A 19,409-nucleotide genomic window follows, 5' to 3' on the forward strand; every position below is an offset into this window, starting at 1 on the left:
CAACAATACTCAATATTTACTACTTTTTTCTGTGAAGAGCAGACTCCAAAACCTTACTAGCTGTTTTTGAAATAACTACTATTGTAGCTATACGCTACACTCTGCTGTGCAACACACTACTCAAATTTATTGCTATTCTTCATAACTTTGTCTAAAGTCTTCCATCCTGCCCTCTTTCATTTTCCAGTCTCTGATAAGTTAATAAGTTCCATTCCACTTTATCAATTTTTGAAATCATCTTTTTGGGGGATTGTACAAGCAAGTGATATGATGTGGAATTTTTCTTTCTGTGCCTGGCTTATTTCACTTGATGACCCCTGTTTCATCTGTGTCACTGCAGATGACAGGATTTCATCATTTTTTACGGCTGAAGGGTATTACCTCGTGTATACCCAGCGCATTTTCTCCAGGTAGTCATCAATTAACGAACCCTTACATTTTGTTCATCTTAGCCAAAATAAAGTATCAAGTGAGGAAGTCTGTGCAAGATATTGACTGCATTTCTTTTGGATGTACACCCAGGAGTGAGAGTGCTGAATTCCATTTTTATACTTTTAGATTTTGAGGAACCTCCATTGTCTCCCACAGTGCCTGTACTGAGTTATAATCAAACATTTAAACCGGACAAAACCATGTAAGCTCTTGTTCTACAACAGTGGTTCTGAACCTCCTCAATCTGCAACCAACCCTTTTAAAACAGTTTCTCATGTTGTGGTGAACGTAAAATTAGTTTTGTTGCTACTTCATAACTTTTAATTTTATTGATAGTTCATAACTTTTAATTTTAAATCTGTTAATTTAATTCATGAGGGTAATGTTGCTACTGTTATGAATTGTAATGTAAATATCTGTGTTTTTCAATGGTCCTAGGCAACACCTGTGAAAGGTGTTGCCTCAGATAAGTAGAGACCCACAGATTAAGAACTGCAGCTCTAAGAGCTATAGATGTAGTACAGTGAGAGCATTGATGCTTTCTTAAGATGCTGTGGAGTCTGCTATCATGTCTGCAAGTCATTTAGTATGGTTTCACCAGTGTTATTTAAAAGTGAGTCAACAGTAAGCCATCTAATCACGCACACACACACACTCAGGAAGGTGATATCTTGCATTAAAAAAGAAAACCTGAAATAGCTCAACTTTGTATTTTTGTATTTGTTGTACATTTGGGTATTATTGCAAATCATTGCATTTTTACCTTTTGTGATTTGTGGGTAAGTGCTTGAGTTTTTATTTAACTGACAAGCTGACAACCCACTCCTCTTCATATATGTGTCTAAATATTATGTATCAATAAAGATAAAGCAATAATTCACATGTGCACATTTGTTCCCAGCCCTGACCTGAAAGGTTAGGGTCCTTGGCTCTGCCTCCTGCCAAGTGTTCTGCCCAAGACTTTGGAATGTGAACTCGCTTGAGCTAGTACTTGCTTAGCATAATTTCACTGGTAGCTTGTCTGTCTAAGGTAGTTGAGGGGATATTAAAATACTCTAACAATAAAATTGCAATCAGTCAACCGTACAGCCACCTTCCAAGGGGGAGGAGAACAGTTACCTCTCTTAAGGGCCTGAGAAAGATCAGTTACAGGCTCCAGCGCTGCCTGGAATCCTTCCTCCGTCCTCCATCTTGACACAGCCACAGGCCTCTGTGGCCATAGTTTCACGTTAGCCCACACCTGGGCTCCTTCTCCCATGTGCCACAATGTGCTCAGTTCTTCCCCCGTTCTGGCTTCTGATTGGGAGCCCGGCTGCTGGATAGTGACCTCCAGGACCCTCGCTCGATTACATCCTGTTTGTACAATTCTTTCTGCAGTTCAAGGTGCCTGAAGGAAGGGTGTGGGGAACGGCAAAAGACTGGGCAATCTGGCCCCCAAGTATCGGTGTCAGAGGGCAATAGCATCAGAAGCCAATAGCATTCCAGCTGGGCTGGCATCTGCCCATGTGTCTCTTCCCGGGCTGCTGGCTGCCATGAGGGAGCTTCTTCAGTACGCCGCCTGCTTCTTGGCCTTTTTCTCCACCGGGTTTTTGATTGTGGCCACCTGGACGGACTGTTGGATGGTGAATGCTGATGACTCTCTGGAGGTAAGAAGCCAGTGATCTTGGTTTTGATTTAAAATTTCTGCCCGCCTTACTGCATAACACAGACCAGTATGGTATGCAGGATCAATGCAAGCAAAAATAGGTAGCAAGGGTAAACTGATCCTTAATGAGTCTTAATACTGTTAGCTTATTTAAGTCCTGTTGTCCCATTTCACAGATGAGGTAACTCAATACATCTGTTTTTCTAGGGATACATTTTCACAAGTATAATTACATAATGTTTGCCACAGTTAGTTTACCCCTCCCTTTTCTATAAACCAAGCCGAGCTGGGAGAGTAAGTCACAGCCTTTTTTTTTTTTTTTTTTTTTTTTGTTAATCTTTTTCTAAGATAAATATGTCAACCTTGATGGCAGAATTCAGAGCCTTCTGAGAGACATTCCAAAGCTAGGTGTCTAGGGTGTTGAGCAAGTGAGCTCTGTGAAAGACCTTCTGGAAGAGAGCTAATGATCTCAGGCCTTTGGGAGCATGAATGCAAGGAGTATGGAATCTAGTTAGATAGTGTGTAGCATGGTGGGGACTCGCTACTTCAAGTAGGAATGAACCCCACGTGAAAAATGTGGATCAGGTAAACATCATGGAGTGAGGAAGTCAGAAGAGTAAAGGGTTAATCTTTCTTCTCTTTTCTTGTATCCTGAGAAAATGGTCTACACCCACCAATGCTGTAATGTCAGTCTATGAAAGCAGAGGAAGATCCAGGGTCCAAGGTCCATGTTTTTATTCTAAGTCTGTTTTCTAGATTCTCAAGCTGGAGTGAGTGAAACTCAGAATTTTTTTTTCTGTTTTGTTGTGAAATCTTTTGTTGTGTGTGTGTGTGTGTACATTTTTTTTGTGTGTACATTTGTGTGTGTATGTGTGTACATTTCTTCTGATTTCTATGGGACATTTCTAAACCAATGATTTATAAATCCCTCCTTAACACTGAGAGTTTGTTTCTAAAAACTGTTATAACATTAAAGTCCTCTGGGTAGTCTGTTTTGTAGTAAGTTAGGGGATATAATTCATTTGCACAGTAATGAAGAAAAAAATGTGCCCCTTGGACAGTGCTCAGGGGAAAGTATAGGCCCAACACTCTGCTACTCTTAACTTGTCATTATTCAGGCTGCCAGTCACAGGTGATCAATAGAAAAATATGTTGCACTTGAGCACACTTTAAATTGAGTTGTAAAAAAATGTTCTTATAATATGTAAAATCCCATCTAAAGCCATTGGTTAAATATTTTCTAAAACAGTTTGAGAGTCTCTTTGCTCTGAGTGAGAAAGTTGTTAACCTTTTCCATTAAGAAATAGAGTTTTCAGAGTCAGGCTTGCCGAGAGGGAGGCAGGAATCCTGGCATTGAAGCAGCATCATCCTTTCATTTTAGTTTGTCAATCAATTTGCAATCCACATTCTACAAGAATATCACCAGCTCAAATGAATGAAATGAGCAGTACAGCTAGTTCGTCTTAAGTAAATCCTAACCTTGGAGAAGCTGGTATTTCTTAGTGTCTTTCCTATGCCCTCTCAGCGAAATATGTTCTCCAAAGAACCTGAGCATGGAAACTACCCTGAAAGCATTTGCCCACCCTTTTTCTTTTAACCGTCTTCATCTATCAATATTTTTAAAGGGACATCGATCTCTCTTTATAATTTTTTAATTGGTAGGGACGCAGCTTATTATTTTGTGCAAAAGTTTGAAGGTTCTGATTGTCATTGGCTGTTTGTTCTCCCTCTTTTCTATATCACCACTAGTCCACACAAGTGGTTGGTTCACTTTCTTTAAACAATTATAGGGGTGGGGTGGGGGAAAGTAAGTGCAACAAAAATATGTAAATAAAAACATTTGAAGAGGCAGAAGTAGTATTCTGGATCATGGCTTTGTTAGTATAAACACGTGGGCTGGAAAATTGGTTCTATGGTTCAGTTCAACTTGGCAAATAATTAATTGTTGGTCATGAAGAAGCCGCTGTGTCTGTGATACTGAAAGAGGAATGCACTGAGTACGGGGGTGGGGGGGGAGGGAGGAATGAGCGTGAGCCATAACAAATGACACAGATCAGTTCATATTTGAGGAGTAAATGAGCAGGATACCACTGGAACAGAGATGATAAAGCTGCCGGTCCGCATTAGGCATATTGAAATGGGTCTTGTGGAAGAAAGGGCTCTCAAGATAAGCCTGCAAATGATGCAATTTCAAAGGGTAGAAATGACAGCAGGGGCTTTGGAGGACAGAACAGTGTGGGAAAAATACAAAATGAGAAAAGGCCCTGGCCTTATAAAAGGATATAACTCAAGGCAAGAGGCAGAATGAAAGGCACAAAGAAAGATAACCTTTTGGTTTTACTATAGTACACCAGCCTGGAAGGGTGAAACGCTTTGTAGTAAAAACATTAGAAAAAAGAAACAGCATCTAGGAAGAACAGTGGGCATAACCACAAACAACGGACTGGGCTGCTCTCCAGTCCTTACTGTATCCTCTAGTCTGCTGTTCCTGGGAAGACTTGAGTACTAAAGTGAATGGGTCTGAGGGTTCTCAAGCCTATGATCACTCAGCTCTTAACCTGTACTAACTTCCTTCTCTTCGGTGATTATACCCTTTGTCTCCAAGTTCCCTTTCCTCAAATAAAAGATGGAGTTAAACTCAAAGGTTCTCTTGTCACTTTTTCTTTCTTTCTTTTTTTAATATTTGGATTCCCTGATGGTCTGCAATCCCTGAGTAATGGATAGCTATCGGGGGACCAAAAACACCCAGATCTTAATCAGAAGCAAAACAACAACAAAACCCCTCTACCTTTGAGAATTCTGTGTGACTATTCACTAGCTTCACTCTATTATTTACATTCATTCCTCATTCCTCCCTTCCCACACCCCTATCCTCAGTATCTCCCCCACACCCTTCTTTCTTCTTCCCTGTCTCCTCCCTCTTTTCCTCATCTCCTTTCCTCCACATTTTCATCCTTCTTTTCCCTCTCTTCTCCTCTCCTTTTCAATTTGTGTTCTTCTTATCTCCTCTTGCCCCCAAATTATTCCTTAACACCTGCAGCATGGCTGTCACTATAGAGGGTCCCTGGTTATGTGGGTTGTGTTCTCTGAAGCATCTGTAGGTGATTCTCAGTGTGGTGAGGGACACAAATTGGTGAACACACAGTTACAGTTGGACATGACAAGTGCTATGCCTGAGGATGAGCAGCTGCGAGTGGGCATAATGCAGTGTTTTGGGTAATCAGAGGACACTTCTTAGAAGCTACCTCTCAGGTAGGTTTGAAAAAGTGAGTGAACAGAAGTAGAGTGTGTTCTAATCAAGCAAATGGAATGCACAGAGCTGTAAGTGTGAGAGTGCTTATGTTTATGCTGTTGTACATGTTTTCAGATGTAGACAGGAAATTATGGGGCTAGGTAATCAGAGGCTTAAAGTGTTATGCAAAATATAGGTCTAATTCCCATAGGCAAGAGTGTCTCATTGTAGGCAAATATATACATGCCTTTTAGAAATGTCAGCCTTTCTGGGTGTTTCTGGTGGATGGTATAAGGTGGTAAATGGAGCTATAAAGAGACCAGTTAGAGGACGTTTGCATAAATCAGGAGGAAAACAACAGTTGTGTACATGATAATGGTGGTAAGTATAGAAAGAGGTGGAAAGATGTGGGAAACGCTATCTCAGGTGGGGTTGGTGATTGACTGTCTGTGCTAAAGAAGGTAATGAGGAGAAAGAACCCAAGGTTGAAATCCACAGTGCCAACTTGGGGTCACTGCCAGGTTTATGGGATCACTGACCCCGTGGTCAAATGGAAGCATGTATTTCTTCACTGAAGTCATGGAGCATGCTCCCTGAAACACCATCATTTTTTTCCCAGACTTAACTGAGCATGGTGGCAGAAACAGTTAGTCAGTGGGGAAGTATATATATGGCACCCAATGCCAGAGGTACCCAAGTTAAATTTCATTTGTCTACCCTATACAAGGAGAATGGTGACTCTTATGACATAGCTTCTTATGAGGGTTAAATGAGCCTGTGTATTACAAAGCATTTACCACAGCACCAGGTAAACAAAAATCAGCCAATGAATGCCAGATATATTATGATTAATTTGTTGTTCATTGTTTTGTTTTGTTCTGCGGGAGGAGATGACATTTTGTATAATGCTCACTGAACTGAGAGTTTGAAGAATGAAATTCTGGCCTCATTTCTGCTATTGATCCTTTAGAGGAATGTTGTTTATTTCTCTGGGCAGTGATTTGCCCAGCTTTATACTTATGGCTGATCATTTTTAGACTCCAGGAGCAAGGCAGACAATGGGGTCCCATAGCAGAAGCTATCTGTCTACCAATGGATGTTCACAATGAACAAGGGCTAGGGGGATTAATCACATTTGATGAAAACTATCTTGTAGTATATGTAGTTATTTATTTTCTTGCAGTGGTATAAACAATAGTTTCTTAAGAAAGTTTCTGTCTCCCCATTATCAGAAGGGCAAAATGTTTGCGTAGGATGATTCAATTTCCAGTTAATTTTTTTGTTAATTATTTCCTAGAAACTGCTATACTCTGAGCAGTGTTGTGATTAAATTTTTATTAGTTCAAAAGAAGGTTGTTCACATTAGAATTTATTTCAGCCTCATAATCAGGTTTTCTCCTGGGATTTCTATTTGCCTTAGTGATGCTATAACTCTTCTGGACATAAAGTATGTATTAGAATTGTTATGTCTAATATATGCTTTGATTATTTATATACCAGTTTTGCCTCCTGACTGATTTCAAGTTCTTTTAACAGATGTTTGAGACTTCATGGACAGTCCTTTGCAGCTCAAGATTTCCTACTGCACTGAGGTCCTCATTATGAGAGCTTAGGGTCCATTTGAACACATACACTCAGGGAGAACGTGTTACAAAATGCAGCATATTGCAGAGAGAATGAATGAAAGATGATTTTTTTAAAAAAATATTTCCTTTTATTTTATGTGCATTGGTGTTTTGCATGCATGTATTGTCTGTGTGAGGGTGTCAGATCTTGGAGTTATAGATTATTGTAAGCTGCCATGTGGGTGCCCAGAATTGAACTCTGGTCCTCTGGAAAAGTATCCATTGCTCCTAACTGCTGAGCCACCTCTCCAGATTCCAAAAGATGATCTTTGAAAAGTCACATTAAGTCCTGAGTAAGAAGTAAGCCTGTAGTGAAACAACCATCTTTTAAAAGCAAGGTCTTATATCTTGCAACAATTTAAAGAATTAATTGGCCCATCATTTTAGAAAGATCATTTTTTAAAAAAGAACTAAACATCTACTCTCCCAGTGTGTTCAATGTGGCTTATGAAAAATTGGATTTGGCCTAAATTATGAAGCTTTTCTGTTTGGTTCTTTAAGGAGAGAAATTTTTATATTGAAAGGAAAAAACATCTAATTGTTATTGAAATGTAATTTGTGACCTCTGATACTGAGCAGCCACCATTATTAGTTGTGATGCTATGCTCTTTTTGGACAGCCTGATAATGCATACAACAAGACAGTTGTATAAAATCTAAGTGTTTCCATAGGTTCTGGGATGTAAGTCAAGTCATTTAGCCACAAAAGGTTCTGGCAGTGAGGGCCATAGGACAGAGAACCCTTAGAGGGCAATTGCTTGACATTCCAATTAGCCAACTCAGGATTAAGGAACTAGTTTATGACAAGCATTCAGTGATACAGATTAGAACATGACATTGTAGAAAAATTCCTGGGAACCACAGAGTAGGAGGAGATAAACTCCAGCTAGAAATAGCATAGAGGGGTACATTATTGAAAGTAGAATGCCTTGCGTGGGGAGGGGGAGTGCTTGAATTCCAGGTAGAAATTTAACAAGTTGAGATCAAGGAGATTGATTTTAGTGGAGACCAAGTTTGAATAGTTTGATGTACTGAGGAACCAGGCAACCACTGTGCATGAGTGAACTTTGCAGGGCTAGTGAGAACATGATGAGAACACTCTACTTAAATGCAAACAGCCACCCACCCCTCCTAAATGTTGCCATATGCAAGGTGGCCAGGAGATGAAGCTGGCCAAGTGGTTAAGGGAAGCCAGGAGTCTGGGCTGTCTGTGGTATTGCTCCACTTTGAGCATTGACGAGCAGTTGGGAGATGATCTGTGCCTTCCAATTTGTTGATTCTTTGGAAAACTTCATCTTGCGTGGGAAATGATCTGCATCTCACTCTGAGGAGCAATGACATCACTGAGGCATAAATCCCTTCAGCATTGCTGTCTGTGTTATTTATAAACATATCGATTACATGCTAAAAGGAATAAGCTCAAAATTAGAATCTTCTATTTCAAATGGCCCCCTGTGATTGAAAGTATTAGTTCCTATTTTACAGTTTTTGCCCTTTAAGAAAGGTTAGTCACACTACTTAAGCACTAGTTAGCCTTTCAAGAATCTTATTTTAAGACTTCCAAGCATTTCTATTGGCTTACCTTGTAAAACAGTTCCCAATAAGCCATTTTATCACAGGCAGTGAGGTTGGCTGAAAGTGATAGACTGTAGCAAGGAGGGCTTTCCTAAAACGATAACAAAAATCTTTTAACCTTGTATTTTGGGCACAAAGGCACCTTTAAGGGTGCCTGCCGTAAGTGCTGTATTAAGTTTAGTTAATTACAGCCACTCTTCTCACATATCTTAGCTGAGAGTGAATGCCAAGCGATTTAATAGTGTGCCCCTGAGCATTAATACCTAATGAAATTGGATTCCTTGTTTCCTCTAATGACCTCATTGCTTTTCGAAATATGGTCATGGCAGGTAAATGATCAATAGCCTTGAAATTGACACCGGACTTGGATTATAGCTGAATATCCTTATTATTGAGGATATTATGCAAGTTACATCATGGATAGCAAGAGTGGTCATGTATATTGTAGCAAGAATGTTTTCCCAGCTGATTTAGACAGTAAGAAAATGTGAAAATTCACTGATTACAGAGAAGTGTCATCATATCCATAGTGTACAGTTCAAGTTAGGATAACAATCTGTGAAATGAGAGACTAAGGATATGAACGCTTCCCTTCACAGTATAGTCCGTCAGTATGTACCCTAACTGTATCAGTTTCCTGAGGCTCCCATAATAAGTGATCATAAGGAAATTATTTTCTCATAGTCTTGAATGCCAGAACTTTAAAATCAAGATCTATGCAGGCTTCATGAATTGCCTCTGATGCTCCAGATTCTAGTTGTCCATGACTTGTGTGTGACTGTAGTGTTACTTCCATCACTGAGTGCCCCTGTGGCTTCCTTCACTTCTGCCTTGCCTTTCATTTGTGGACATATGATAAGGACACCATTACCCATGAGTTCAAAATCCATCTGTACAACCCAATGTGATGTCTTCTTTTCAGGCCTTAATTCAGCTGTATTATAGACATGCTGAATCTTTTAGAGGGCTGTAATTTTTTCTATTATGTCTAACATTTTTACTGTTATCATTTTTTAGTGAAACTCAATATAGCCTCTACTTAATTCATGGTGTTTAGAAGTTTACTTCTATTTAATGTACACTACATATTAGTGATTTTGTAATACTTTTAACCATCCTATCATTATCTCCCTTATACAGGTGAGGAGATTGAAATTCAGAAAAGGAAAGATCTTGCCCAAGGTTACAACATAGATATGAAAAGTGTCAGTCTGTGTTTAAAGCTTATGCTCATATATGTGTATATGTGCATATCTTTGATAGCAATCACTGTGTCAGATTGTACAAGATTGATTTTCTTCATTAGAGTTTTGACCCCTGTATTTCTCTAGGTCAGATAATCTCCCATAAAATCTAGAGTATTACCATAGGCACAGCTTGCCAAAGCAGTGACTTGAAGAATGAGAACCTTGGCATGAAAATCGAGTTAGGACCACTTCACTAAAGGCTATCTCCAAACACTAAAGTACCAAGTACTGGATACCTTAGCTTGAAATAGATTTTTGCAAATGAGTTGTAAGTATACCAAAAGCAAGGCTTGGGAATACACACACCTACAGTTCAGTTGGAATCTTGTCTCCTGCATTATTTTTGACTGTGCTGCTACAGTATTTTCCCTTCCCTATGACTCTATTTCCTTATTTGTAAATGGATGATTTCATTAATGCTCTTTAAGAAACAAGTGGCCTGATAATATACTTCAATAGCATATTCTTTAAAGTAGAGACTCAATGATTGTTAGTCATTACCAATTATAAATATTGTTGCACCAAAAGCAATAATGAGAGCATCAGTAGCATTTTTATCAAGCCCTAAGCAGAACATGGGGCAAGAGTTTCAGAGTGCTGATGTTTTTATCATACTATGTTCATGTTAATGTTATTTTCTTTTTTGAGAACTGTTTTTCTGCCCTCTCCCTTCCTATGAATACCATTTCAACACCTCTCCTTTTGCAGCCATTTCCTACCTTATTGTGTTATTTCTTCTTTGGGGATGGGGTTTAAAATGTGACTTCTCACAGTAACTCTAGATGTTTTTTAGGCTAACTTCAGATTTCCAAGGTAATAGCATGTTACTGAGTCTGAAGAAACAATCATATTATCCCCGCCCCATATTCATAACATCTGTCAAGAACACTTGAAACTGCTGTGTGCTGAGATGTTTACTGTTGTTTTTAAATGTTTATGGTGCTTCCAGTCCACCAAAGAAGAATTAGAGGAGCCAAGAAACTGGTACCTTTCAGCTCTTAGTGGACATTGTCATCTACAGACCATTTCCAAGTAAAAGCGATTTACAACTGTCAAATTACATTAGACTACTTCTCAGTTCCTTTATATTCAAGTCATAGCTTAAACATTTGTAATATGTCAGTATAGCAGACAGGAAGATGATGAGGGATTCACAATCATTTATTGTTGCCTTTTTTATTTATGGCTTTCTTTGCTAATTTTAAATTTATGAACTTCATATAAAACAGCATCTTTCTTCATGAAAGTCGATTCTGTAATAAAGATGAATTAGTGTGTGCTGCTGATAGACTTGGGATATTAGCATTACCGTCTATTGTCTTATAGATTTATTTGTGGGTAAATGTTAGGACACCGAAGTGAAATGGATTGTTTTTATGTCGAAGCATGATTCAAACACAGAAGAATATATTCTGTTCTGGTTTTATCCCTTTCATCCATGACTTATTTCTCCACATGCCCCCTCCAATCAGGAAGTAAATTCATTTCTTAGCCTACAAAGCCTTTAATTGTCATTGTTTAAAGGAAACTATTCTAATGTGCATTGATTTATATAGAATTCTAATCATGCCTGTAACCACTGTACCTTGCTAATAAATATGATCAAGAGGAAATGAATTTGGCTTCATGAGTTGTTTCACAGAGTGTCTTTTCCAACCTCTAGGTGAGCACAAAATGCCGAGGCCTCTGGTGGGAGTGTGTTACAAATGCTTTTGATGGGATTCGCACCTGTGATGAATATGACTCAATATATGCAGAACACCCCTGTACGTACACTTTAAACCTTCCTGTTTGCCAGGAAGGGTGTGCTAAGGGATACTGAGCTCAGATTTCTATTTGTTATTGTTTACTGTTGTATAGTATTAATGTTTAAATTTGAAATATTGACAATTAGAAATTGATAACATTTTTGAAATGTGAATTAAAACATGTCTAGCATATTTCACCTTTCCCCCTGATTTTGTAGATCATTGTGTAGTAAAAATATTGTCTCATCTATGTAACAAGGTACCTGACACAATGCCTTATATATAGTAGGCTTATAGTAAATATTTCAATAGTTAAAGCATATCCTTTGGGTGTTGTGATTTTATTGTTAGAATTGACAGGGTAGATGTGTTTCTACTATGACTTAGCTCAAGTAGAAAATTGTCTGTTTTTCCCCAATTGAATATTTGCTAAAATAGAGTACCAGATGCAGAGAAAAAGAAGAGTTGAAGGGAGACAGAGGATATGGGATGAGTACATGAGAACACCAGTAAATATGAGAGATCATTAGCTTTAGTGTTGGAGTCAATTCATCTTTCTTTCTTTGAGCTCTAAATCCTGCCTTCATATTTGCAAGGCCATCTTCCTGTGGATAAAGCAATCTTTTAAATTAACAATCCATTGTTGATGGCCTCAATCCTTCCCCAAGGCATTGACTTATTTGCTTAGAACTTTGATCCATGCCAAGAAATTCCAGTCCTGTTACTAAAGGAAAGTGCTATTAGTGCCTTTCAAAGCCAATGAAGGGTAGTAGTGCCCCATGAAAAGATAAATGAAAAGTGAATTCTATGTAATGCTCTTTCCTCCAGACATCTAAGGCATCTATTTCAGTCCAGGAAGAAGCACTTAAACAGAGCAATCTTCAAATTGTATTTTGGGAATTAAGTGTCTGAAATATTTTTGCCATAATTTATAATGCCTTTTATTAAATTTTTGCTTAGAGAAATTTTAAGACTTCCCCATTTGCCTCCTGATATTCAACTAGTTCTATGTATGTACACAGACACACAGACACAGACACAGACACAAACACACACACACACACACACACACACACACACACACACACCAACATGATTTGATGAATAGGAATGGAAGTTTATGCCAGGCTTTCAGACTATTCCAAAAATGCAATGTGTAGAAAAAGCCGATAAGACAAACATATTTATTTGTTTTCTTAATTACTTAGTTATCATATTATTTATTTCCTTATTTATGTGTGTGTGGGGGGGGTGCTGTGGTGGCCTGGATATACCATGATGCAGTTGAGAAGATCAGAGACTTAGTTCATTCCTTCTTTCTGGGATTCAGGGATTGAACTCTGGTCTTCAGTATAGAAATCAAAACCCTTTATCTGATGAGCCATCTTGTGGGTCTGGGAAGACAATCAAAAGTTAAAACGTTTAAAATTTTAAAATACTGGTATACACTGTCATGGAAGAAGAAGTAGACCCTTTCATGAGAAAAATAAGTGTTGATATTCTAATATGGTACTTTTGATACTTTGCCTGAACTATCTCATGTTTGAGCTTTGTTCTTAGTTATTGCTTTCATAATATACAGAACTTTCATTTTATTTAAATACTGCCATATATTTAAAGGCATCAATGATAAAACATGTTCTAGAAAAATAGCATATCTATATACTATTGGTTAGGAGGCTATCTATGAAAAATAGAGAATTCTCCTCATTTTTGCCTTAATTCATAGAACTGAGTTAAATAATTCTTGAAATTTGCTCTGTATATCTAGGGTGTGTGCCCCAGATGGACACTTTGTCCTGTGAGGCTTCTCTTTATAAAAATAGTTTGACCAACCCCAAATAAGAATGTTAAGTCTGCTCTGGTAGTCAAAATTCAACCCCCTCCAAATAAAATTCTTCCATAGCAAACCTGATTATGTTGCATGCAGGCTTTCCCTCCTGGAACCTGGCTGACCATGGGCTCAAGTCCTAGAGCTTCACAAAGACCCTCTATGTTGAACAGAACATGGAAGACTCTCTAGAGGAAAAATAAATTGGTGACCATGTAGATATGGATGAAATCAGGCCATCTTATCCTAATGACATTAATAGTCTTGAGTGGGCCTAAGCTTTCTCATTAGTAGGAGACCCACTTATCTTTACCATAAATAATCCAAAAGGTGTGTTGACATAAGGAAAATAAGACAATCTAGCTTATTAAGCTTAATTTTCTTAGTCTTTCTTTTAGTTTTGATTCAGGGAAATCAAGGTAACAGGGACTTGAGGCTCCGGGTCACATCACACTCATAATCGGGATACAGAGAAGGGTGAACACTGTGATGAGTTCTCACTTTATCCTTATATAGCCCATGACCCAAGCCCAGAAAATGATGTTTTGCACTTCTTAGGATGGTAGCCCATGAATCAAGCCCAGAAAATGATGTTTTTTTCCCCATCTAAATTAACCTCACTGGTTAATTATTTGCAGCCATGCTTAGAGGCTAAATAATCCCTCAGGTGTGTGTGTGTGAACCCTTGCCTCCTAGGCAATTCCAGATCCCATCATGTTGACAGTTAGTAGGAACCATCACAATAATGTATGGGCATATATAGAGTATATTCACCTGGTGATAAGGTAGGAGGGAATTTTGTGCATTGATTTTTTTTTTCTTCTGCAGGTGTATAATGTATACCCGAATAGGGAAATGGGCTGTATTTCCACAAAAATAAGCCAGAATTTTATCTCCTCATTGGAAAAAACATTTAAAGAGAAGAAGGTTCCAGATTATTATGAAAATAAAATATAATTAGTATATAATGAAAGGAATAAATGTATTAATCTTTCCTAAGATCCAGGTGATATAACAGTAGTTCATACTCTATTGGGGATGCAATTTCCTTTCTGCTTAGTATTTCTGATGAAACAATAGGTCTCCTGCCTATTATACAGTGTTCTGTCTCCGAGCCTTATGTCCACCCTTCTTATGTAGAAGTCTGTGTAATTGTCACTGAGTTTTGATCCAGCAACTGCAGTTGCTTCATGATAGTTCTGAACTCCATGAGAAATTGCAGGTACTCATATTGAAGCTTTGTAAATACAAATTCTGAATTATATGCAAGGCCCTTATGTTGCTGTCCAGTCTTGCATTCTGTGAAGTTCTTGTGCGAGTTAACATGTCACCTCTTCTCTCTCTGCTGTGACTCCATGCTCTTCCAGTGAAGTTGGTGGTAACTCGAGCACTGATGATCACAGCTGACCTTCTTGCTGGCTTTGGATTTATCACCCTGCTCCTTGGTCTTGACTGTGTGAAGTTCCTACCCAGTGAGCCACACATTAAAGTCCGCCTCTGCTTTGTTGCTGGGACTACATTGCTTATTGCAGGTACTGGCTTGGTTTGTTATATTCAGAGATTTCAAGTTCCTGATCATCCTCAGGTTATGCTAGTGGAATTTATCATTTCTTCTCATTTAAGCCCATCTATCCATAACCTGCCTTCTCACAGTGGATAGCTCTTTATATATATATATATATATATATATATATATATATATATATATGTGTGTGTGTGTGTGTGTGTGTGTGTGTGTGTGTGTGTGTGTGTGTGTGTAAATTTCCTTAAAAAACTTAATGCTGTATAAGTTTTAGAAAAAGTTTTCAAGACTTCACTAGATGATTTTTTTTATAAAACAACAAAACAATAGATTATCTTTATTATATAGGGCAGCATGAATTGTAGTTAGGGTTACTATTGTTGTGTTGAAATACCATGGCCAAAAGCACTTTGGGAGGAAAGGGTTCATTTAGCTTATATTTCCATATCATAGTCCATTACTGAAGGAATTCATGATAGGAACCCAAACAAGGTAGGAACCTGGAGGCAGAAGCTAATGCAGAGGCCATAGGGGGGTGCTGCTTACTGGTTTACTCCTCATGGCTTCCTCAGACTGGTTTCTTATAGAACTCAAGACCACCAGCCCAGGGATGGCACCACCCACAATGGTCTGGTTCCCCCCCCATCAATCACTAATTAAGAAAATGCCCCATTGCCAAATATTATGGAGTCATTTTCTCCCCTCTTTAAGATGACTGTAGCTTATGTAAAGTTAACAAAACTTTGCAGCACAACAAAGTTATATGAGGGCATGTGTCTGGGTGAGTGTTGAGTGTATATCTGTGACATCACAGTTTATATGTGTGTTGAATGTGTAGCACAGTTTACATGTGAGTGTTGACTGCATCTCTGGGACAGTATGATTACATCTGGGTGTTCTCTGTGTGTCTAAGACATCACAGCTTACTTGAAGGTGTTGACTATATATCTGAAAGAGCTTCAGGTCTTGGAAGCACAGAAATTATTTTAATAGCAAGTACTTTCAGTTGAATATTAGTATAGAAAGCCTAGAGTGTTGTGGCACACGCCTTTAATCCTAACACTTAGAGGCAGGTGTATCTCTGTGAACTTGAGGCCAGCCTAATCTACATAGAGAGCTCCAGGACAGTGAGGGCTATGTAGAGAAATTCTGTCTCAAAAAACTAAACTTTCAAAAGGAAGAATATAAACATAGAATGAAAACACATTCTATGTTTGTTATGTGCATTTCTGTGTTTTCTGTTTTCAAATTTTGTTTTAAATATTTTAATTTATGAAACGATCATGAGTCACATAAGGTATTTTCTTGAGGGGGCAAGTCATACATATGGTGGGAGCATTATAGAACTAATAATTTATTTCGCCTAGCAGTGCAGTAATGTCATGTCATCATAGCATTAAGGCATTTGTCATACACTTGTGACAATGTTGGTACAGACGAACACCCACAACTATAGCATATGCAACCATAGCATATGTAAGGTACAGTCTGTTACCAGCTAGTGTAATTAATATACTCTTATCATTATTTTAGAGTGTACTCCTTCCATTTAAAAATATTTTCTGTAAAGCATTGTATCTTGTTACAGCAGACTCGTGTCACTCATGGATGTTGCATTTCTCTTGATATTGACCTCAATTTCAAATTGTGTTGTTCACTGTGTCCTTGGAAGCAATGAGCTATGATATTTTTATATGACTGTAAATGTGTGTGTGCGTGTGCACATGTCCATGTCATGTAACTCAGGTGTACATCATGCCATCATACAAATTTCTCTGTTAAGTGATACATGACTGTACAAAAATAACTTGGGAAAATGGGAAACTTCTAAAAAAAATCACAGCAATCATTTTAGAGTTGCACAGATATCACAGTGTCATTTCATTCCAGTGTTTTGTTTGTGAAAGGGGTTACTGAAGGAAACGATAGGAGCTGTCCAAATTCCAATTGCCCATGAATCACAGTAGCAAAGTTATTGCTTTGGATGGCACCATGCATTTCAAACATAAGCAGGTCCTTATGATTTAATTTGGAGAGTGTTCTGCATGATCCCTGACCCCCCCCCACATTTCTTTCAGGTGCTCCTGGAATCACTGGCTCTGTGTGGTATGCTGTGGATGTTTATGTCGAGCGCTCTTCTCTGATTATACACAATATATTTCTTGGGATCCAATATAAATTTGGCTGGTCCTGCTGGCTTGGAATGTCTGGGTCTTTGGGTTGCTTTCTGGCTGGAGGTCTCCTCACCTGCTGTTTTTACCTCTTTAAAGGTAAGGAAGGGCAAAGCAGACTAAGACCTGTTTTATGGTCATCTTTCCCAATCCAAAGGGAACACATCTTATCAGACCAAATGGCTCTCATACTCTTCACAGTTTCAATTGTTCAAAGGCAACTGAATTGCAGTATTCAATGCTTTTTTTTCCAGTAGTAAATATTAGTGGCCAAGGAAACACAGAGCTGTAACTCTGTCCAGTATCCAAAAATACATTAGTAGCTCATGTACACTGATCACTGTTATACATCTAACCTCACTAAATCATTAAATTTATGTTTAGGGTTAAAGGGAGAACTTGATTGAGAGACAATCAATAAACAATCTTGTGTGTAAAGAACTTAATGTATGATATTGGTTTTCTAAGGAAAAATATACCTAAATAGATCTCTTGATCAAAAATCAAAGGAAACTGTTCAGCCACATTTTCAGTCTACAAGTAACCTTCAGGTTGAAATACTCAGAACTGCATCTGAGATCTAGGATTCCTAGGTGATTTCAACTGAAACTTGTGTGTGTGTGTGTGTGTGTGTGTCTGTGGGTACAAACACACTCGAATATGTATATGTGTTATTAGGTGTTTGAATGTGTGTGTATGTATGTGTATTTGTATGCATGCATAGGAGTGTGTACGAATATGTATATGTGTCATTAGGTGTTTGAATGTGTGTTTATGTATGTGTATTTGTATGCATGCATAGGAGTGTGTATGTGTCTGTGCATGTGTGGTGAGTAAACTAACATGGGCTTGTCTGTACATGTGTGTCCTAGTCTGTTTTGGAGAATAACACCAAAAGTGACTAGTTTTTCATTTTGGAAAGCTGACTGGCTCATGCTTGTTTTCATTTCCCCACATTTATCTCTTTGAAACAGATGTTGGACCTGAGAGGAACTATCCTTATGCCATGAGGAAGCGCTACTCCACTGCAGGTCTTTCCATGGCCAAGTCCTATGTGGCCCCTCGGACAGAAACAGCCAAAATGTATGCTGTAGACACAAGGGTGTAAAACTGACCAAATGTTAATCTGTGTTCATATGTTGTTTAATCCATAAATCAATGTATTCAAGTTAATAAAAACAACTGATCAATTTTGAAGCATTTGTTTATGTTTCAAATTCAACTTATTAACTGGTGGTTCAATTAAAGTATTTGATTCTGCTGTCACATTTTTATGATTCTCTCTCTCCTTTTCTCCCACAGTCTCACTGCAGTTTGAGTTAAGGCTGATAGAATGTAGGCATATGTTTCAGGCATCTTTATTGCTTTTGGAGATTATGGCATGGTGATATTAAAGTGAAATGATATTTCAGAAACACAAAGCAATTTTAAGCAGGTCCAAGGCTCTAATTTTGAAAGGATCGAGGAGCTCTTAGCTCTCCCTGACTCAAAGCACAGTTTTTATATTCTCAGGGAATTCATCAATAATTGAAGGAAAGTTATTGTTCTAAATTTAAACTTGTATATCAGACTCTAACATATTCAAATGTTATTGAAATGGAAGCAGAAAATACCAACCTCATGTACTAACCTCCAGTGGGAGATGCAGATGGGAACTTCCCTTTCACACTCTAAATGTCAATGTCAAATGCTAAATTAATGTTGGAGTCAAGGGTGATTTCTCCTCACTAATGCAAGAGATCAGAGGAAAATTATCATAGCACTCCAAATCTGCCTATGCATTGCCAAGTTGTGTCCTGTTATATAACAATTTGACCAGGGAGTCACTCACATATGGATTGAACATCTGAAATGAACCACATTAGATTTCACTAGTTAAGGTGCCCATGCACTACCAGATGCTCAGACTCAGCTGCTGAATACCCAGTATGTTACACAATGTAGAGAATACATGTTGATTCTGATATTTGAGAGTTGATTCTCAAATCTCCAGAAGAAATTCCTCATAAAATATGTTTGTCTTTAGAGAGATAAAAAAGAATAATATAAACACTTAGAGGAGCCAGTAAGACTCTTAATAAGATGGATGCTTATTCACAACATAATCATTTTGAGTCAATGACCTGCTCAAAACCTGACACATATAGCTATGGTATTTGAAATATATTCGGGTCATGAGATGTTTGGATTTTATGTTCACCTATTAATTTCTATGTGAATTTGAAAGAACTGTGATGGTTCTCTTCATAATATGACTTAGAGTCTATCTTAGAATTTATTAAAATTAAAATGTATTAATATTATTATCAATTTGCTTGTGAGCAATTAGATGTTCATTGGGTTAATACATATTGTACTTATAAAATAACCATATAAAAATAA

The 19,409-nt window shown here is 38.0% G+C and overlaps 1 protein-coding gene across 1 annotated transcript; it reads left to right on the forward strand.

The window, feature by feature from the left end:
• The first annotated feature begins 1,643 nt into the window (after positions 1-1,643).
• On the forward strand, positions 1,644-18,224 carry Cldn16 (claudin 16). Its single transcript, XM_051190958.1, has 5 exons — positions 1,644-2,078; positions 11,419-11,521; positions 14,702-14,866; positions 16,935-17,126; positions 18,002-18,224. Exons 1-5 carry the CDS (start codon positions 1,965-1,967, stop codon positions 18,133-18,135), a joined length of 708 nt encoding a protein of 235 aa, XP_051046915.1. The 5' UTR covers positions 1,644-1,964; the 3' UTR covers positions 18,136-18,224.
• Positions 18,225-19,409: the final 1,185 nt, after the last annotated feature.

This window comes from Phodopus roborovskii, unplaced genomic scaffold, assembly GCF_943737965.1.
Source record: "Phodopus roborovskii unplaced genomic scaffold, PHOROB, whole genome shotgun sequence".
Taxonomy (NCBI): domain Eukaryota; kingdom Metazoa; phylum Chordata; class Mammalia; order Rodentia; family Cricetidae; genus Phodopus; species Phodopus roborovskii.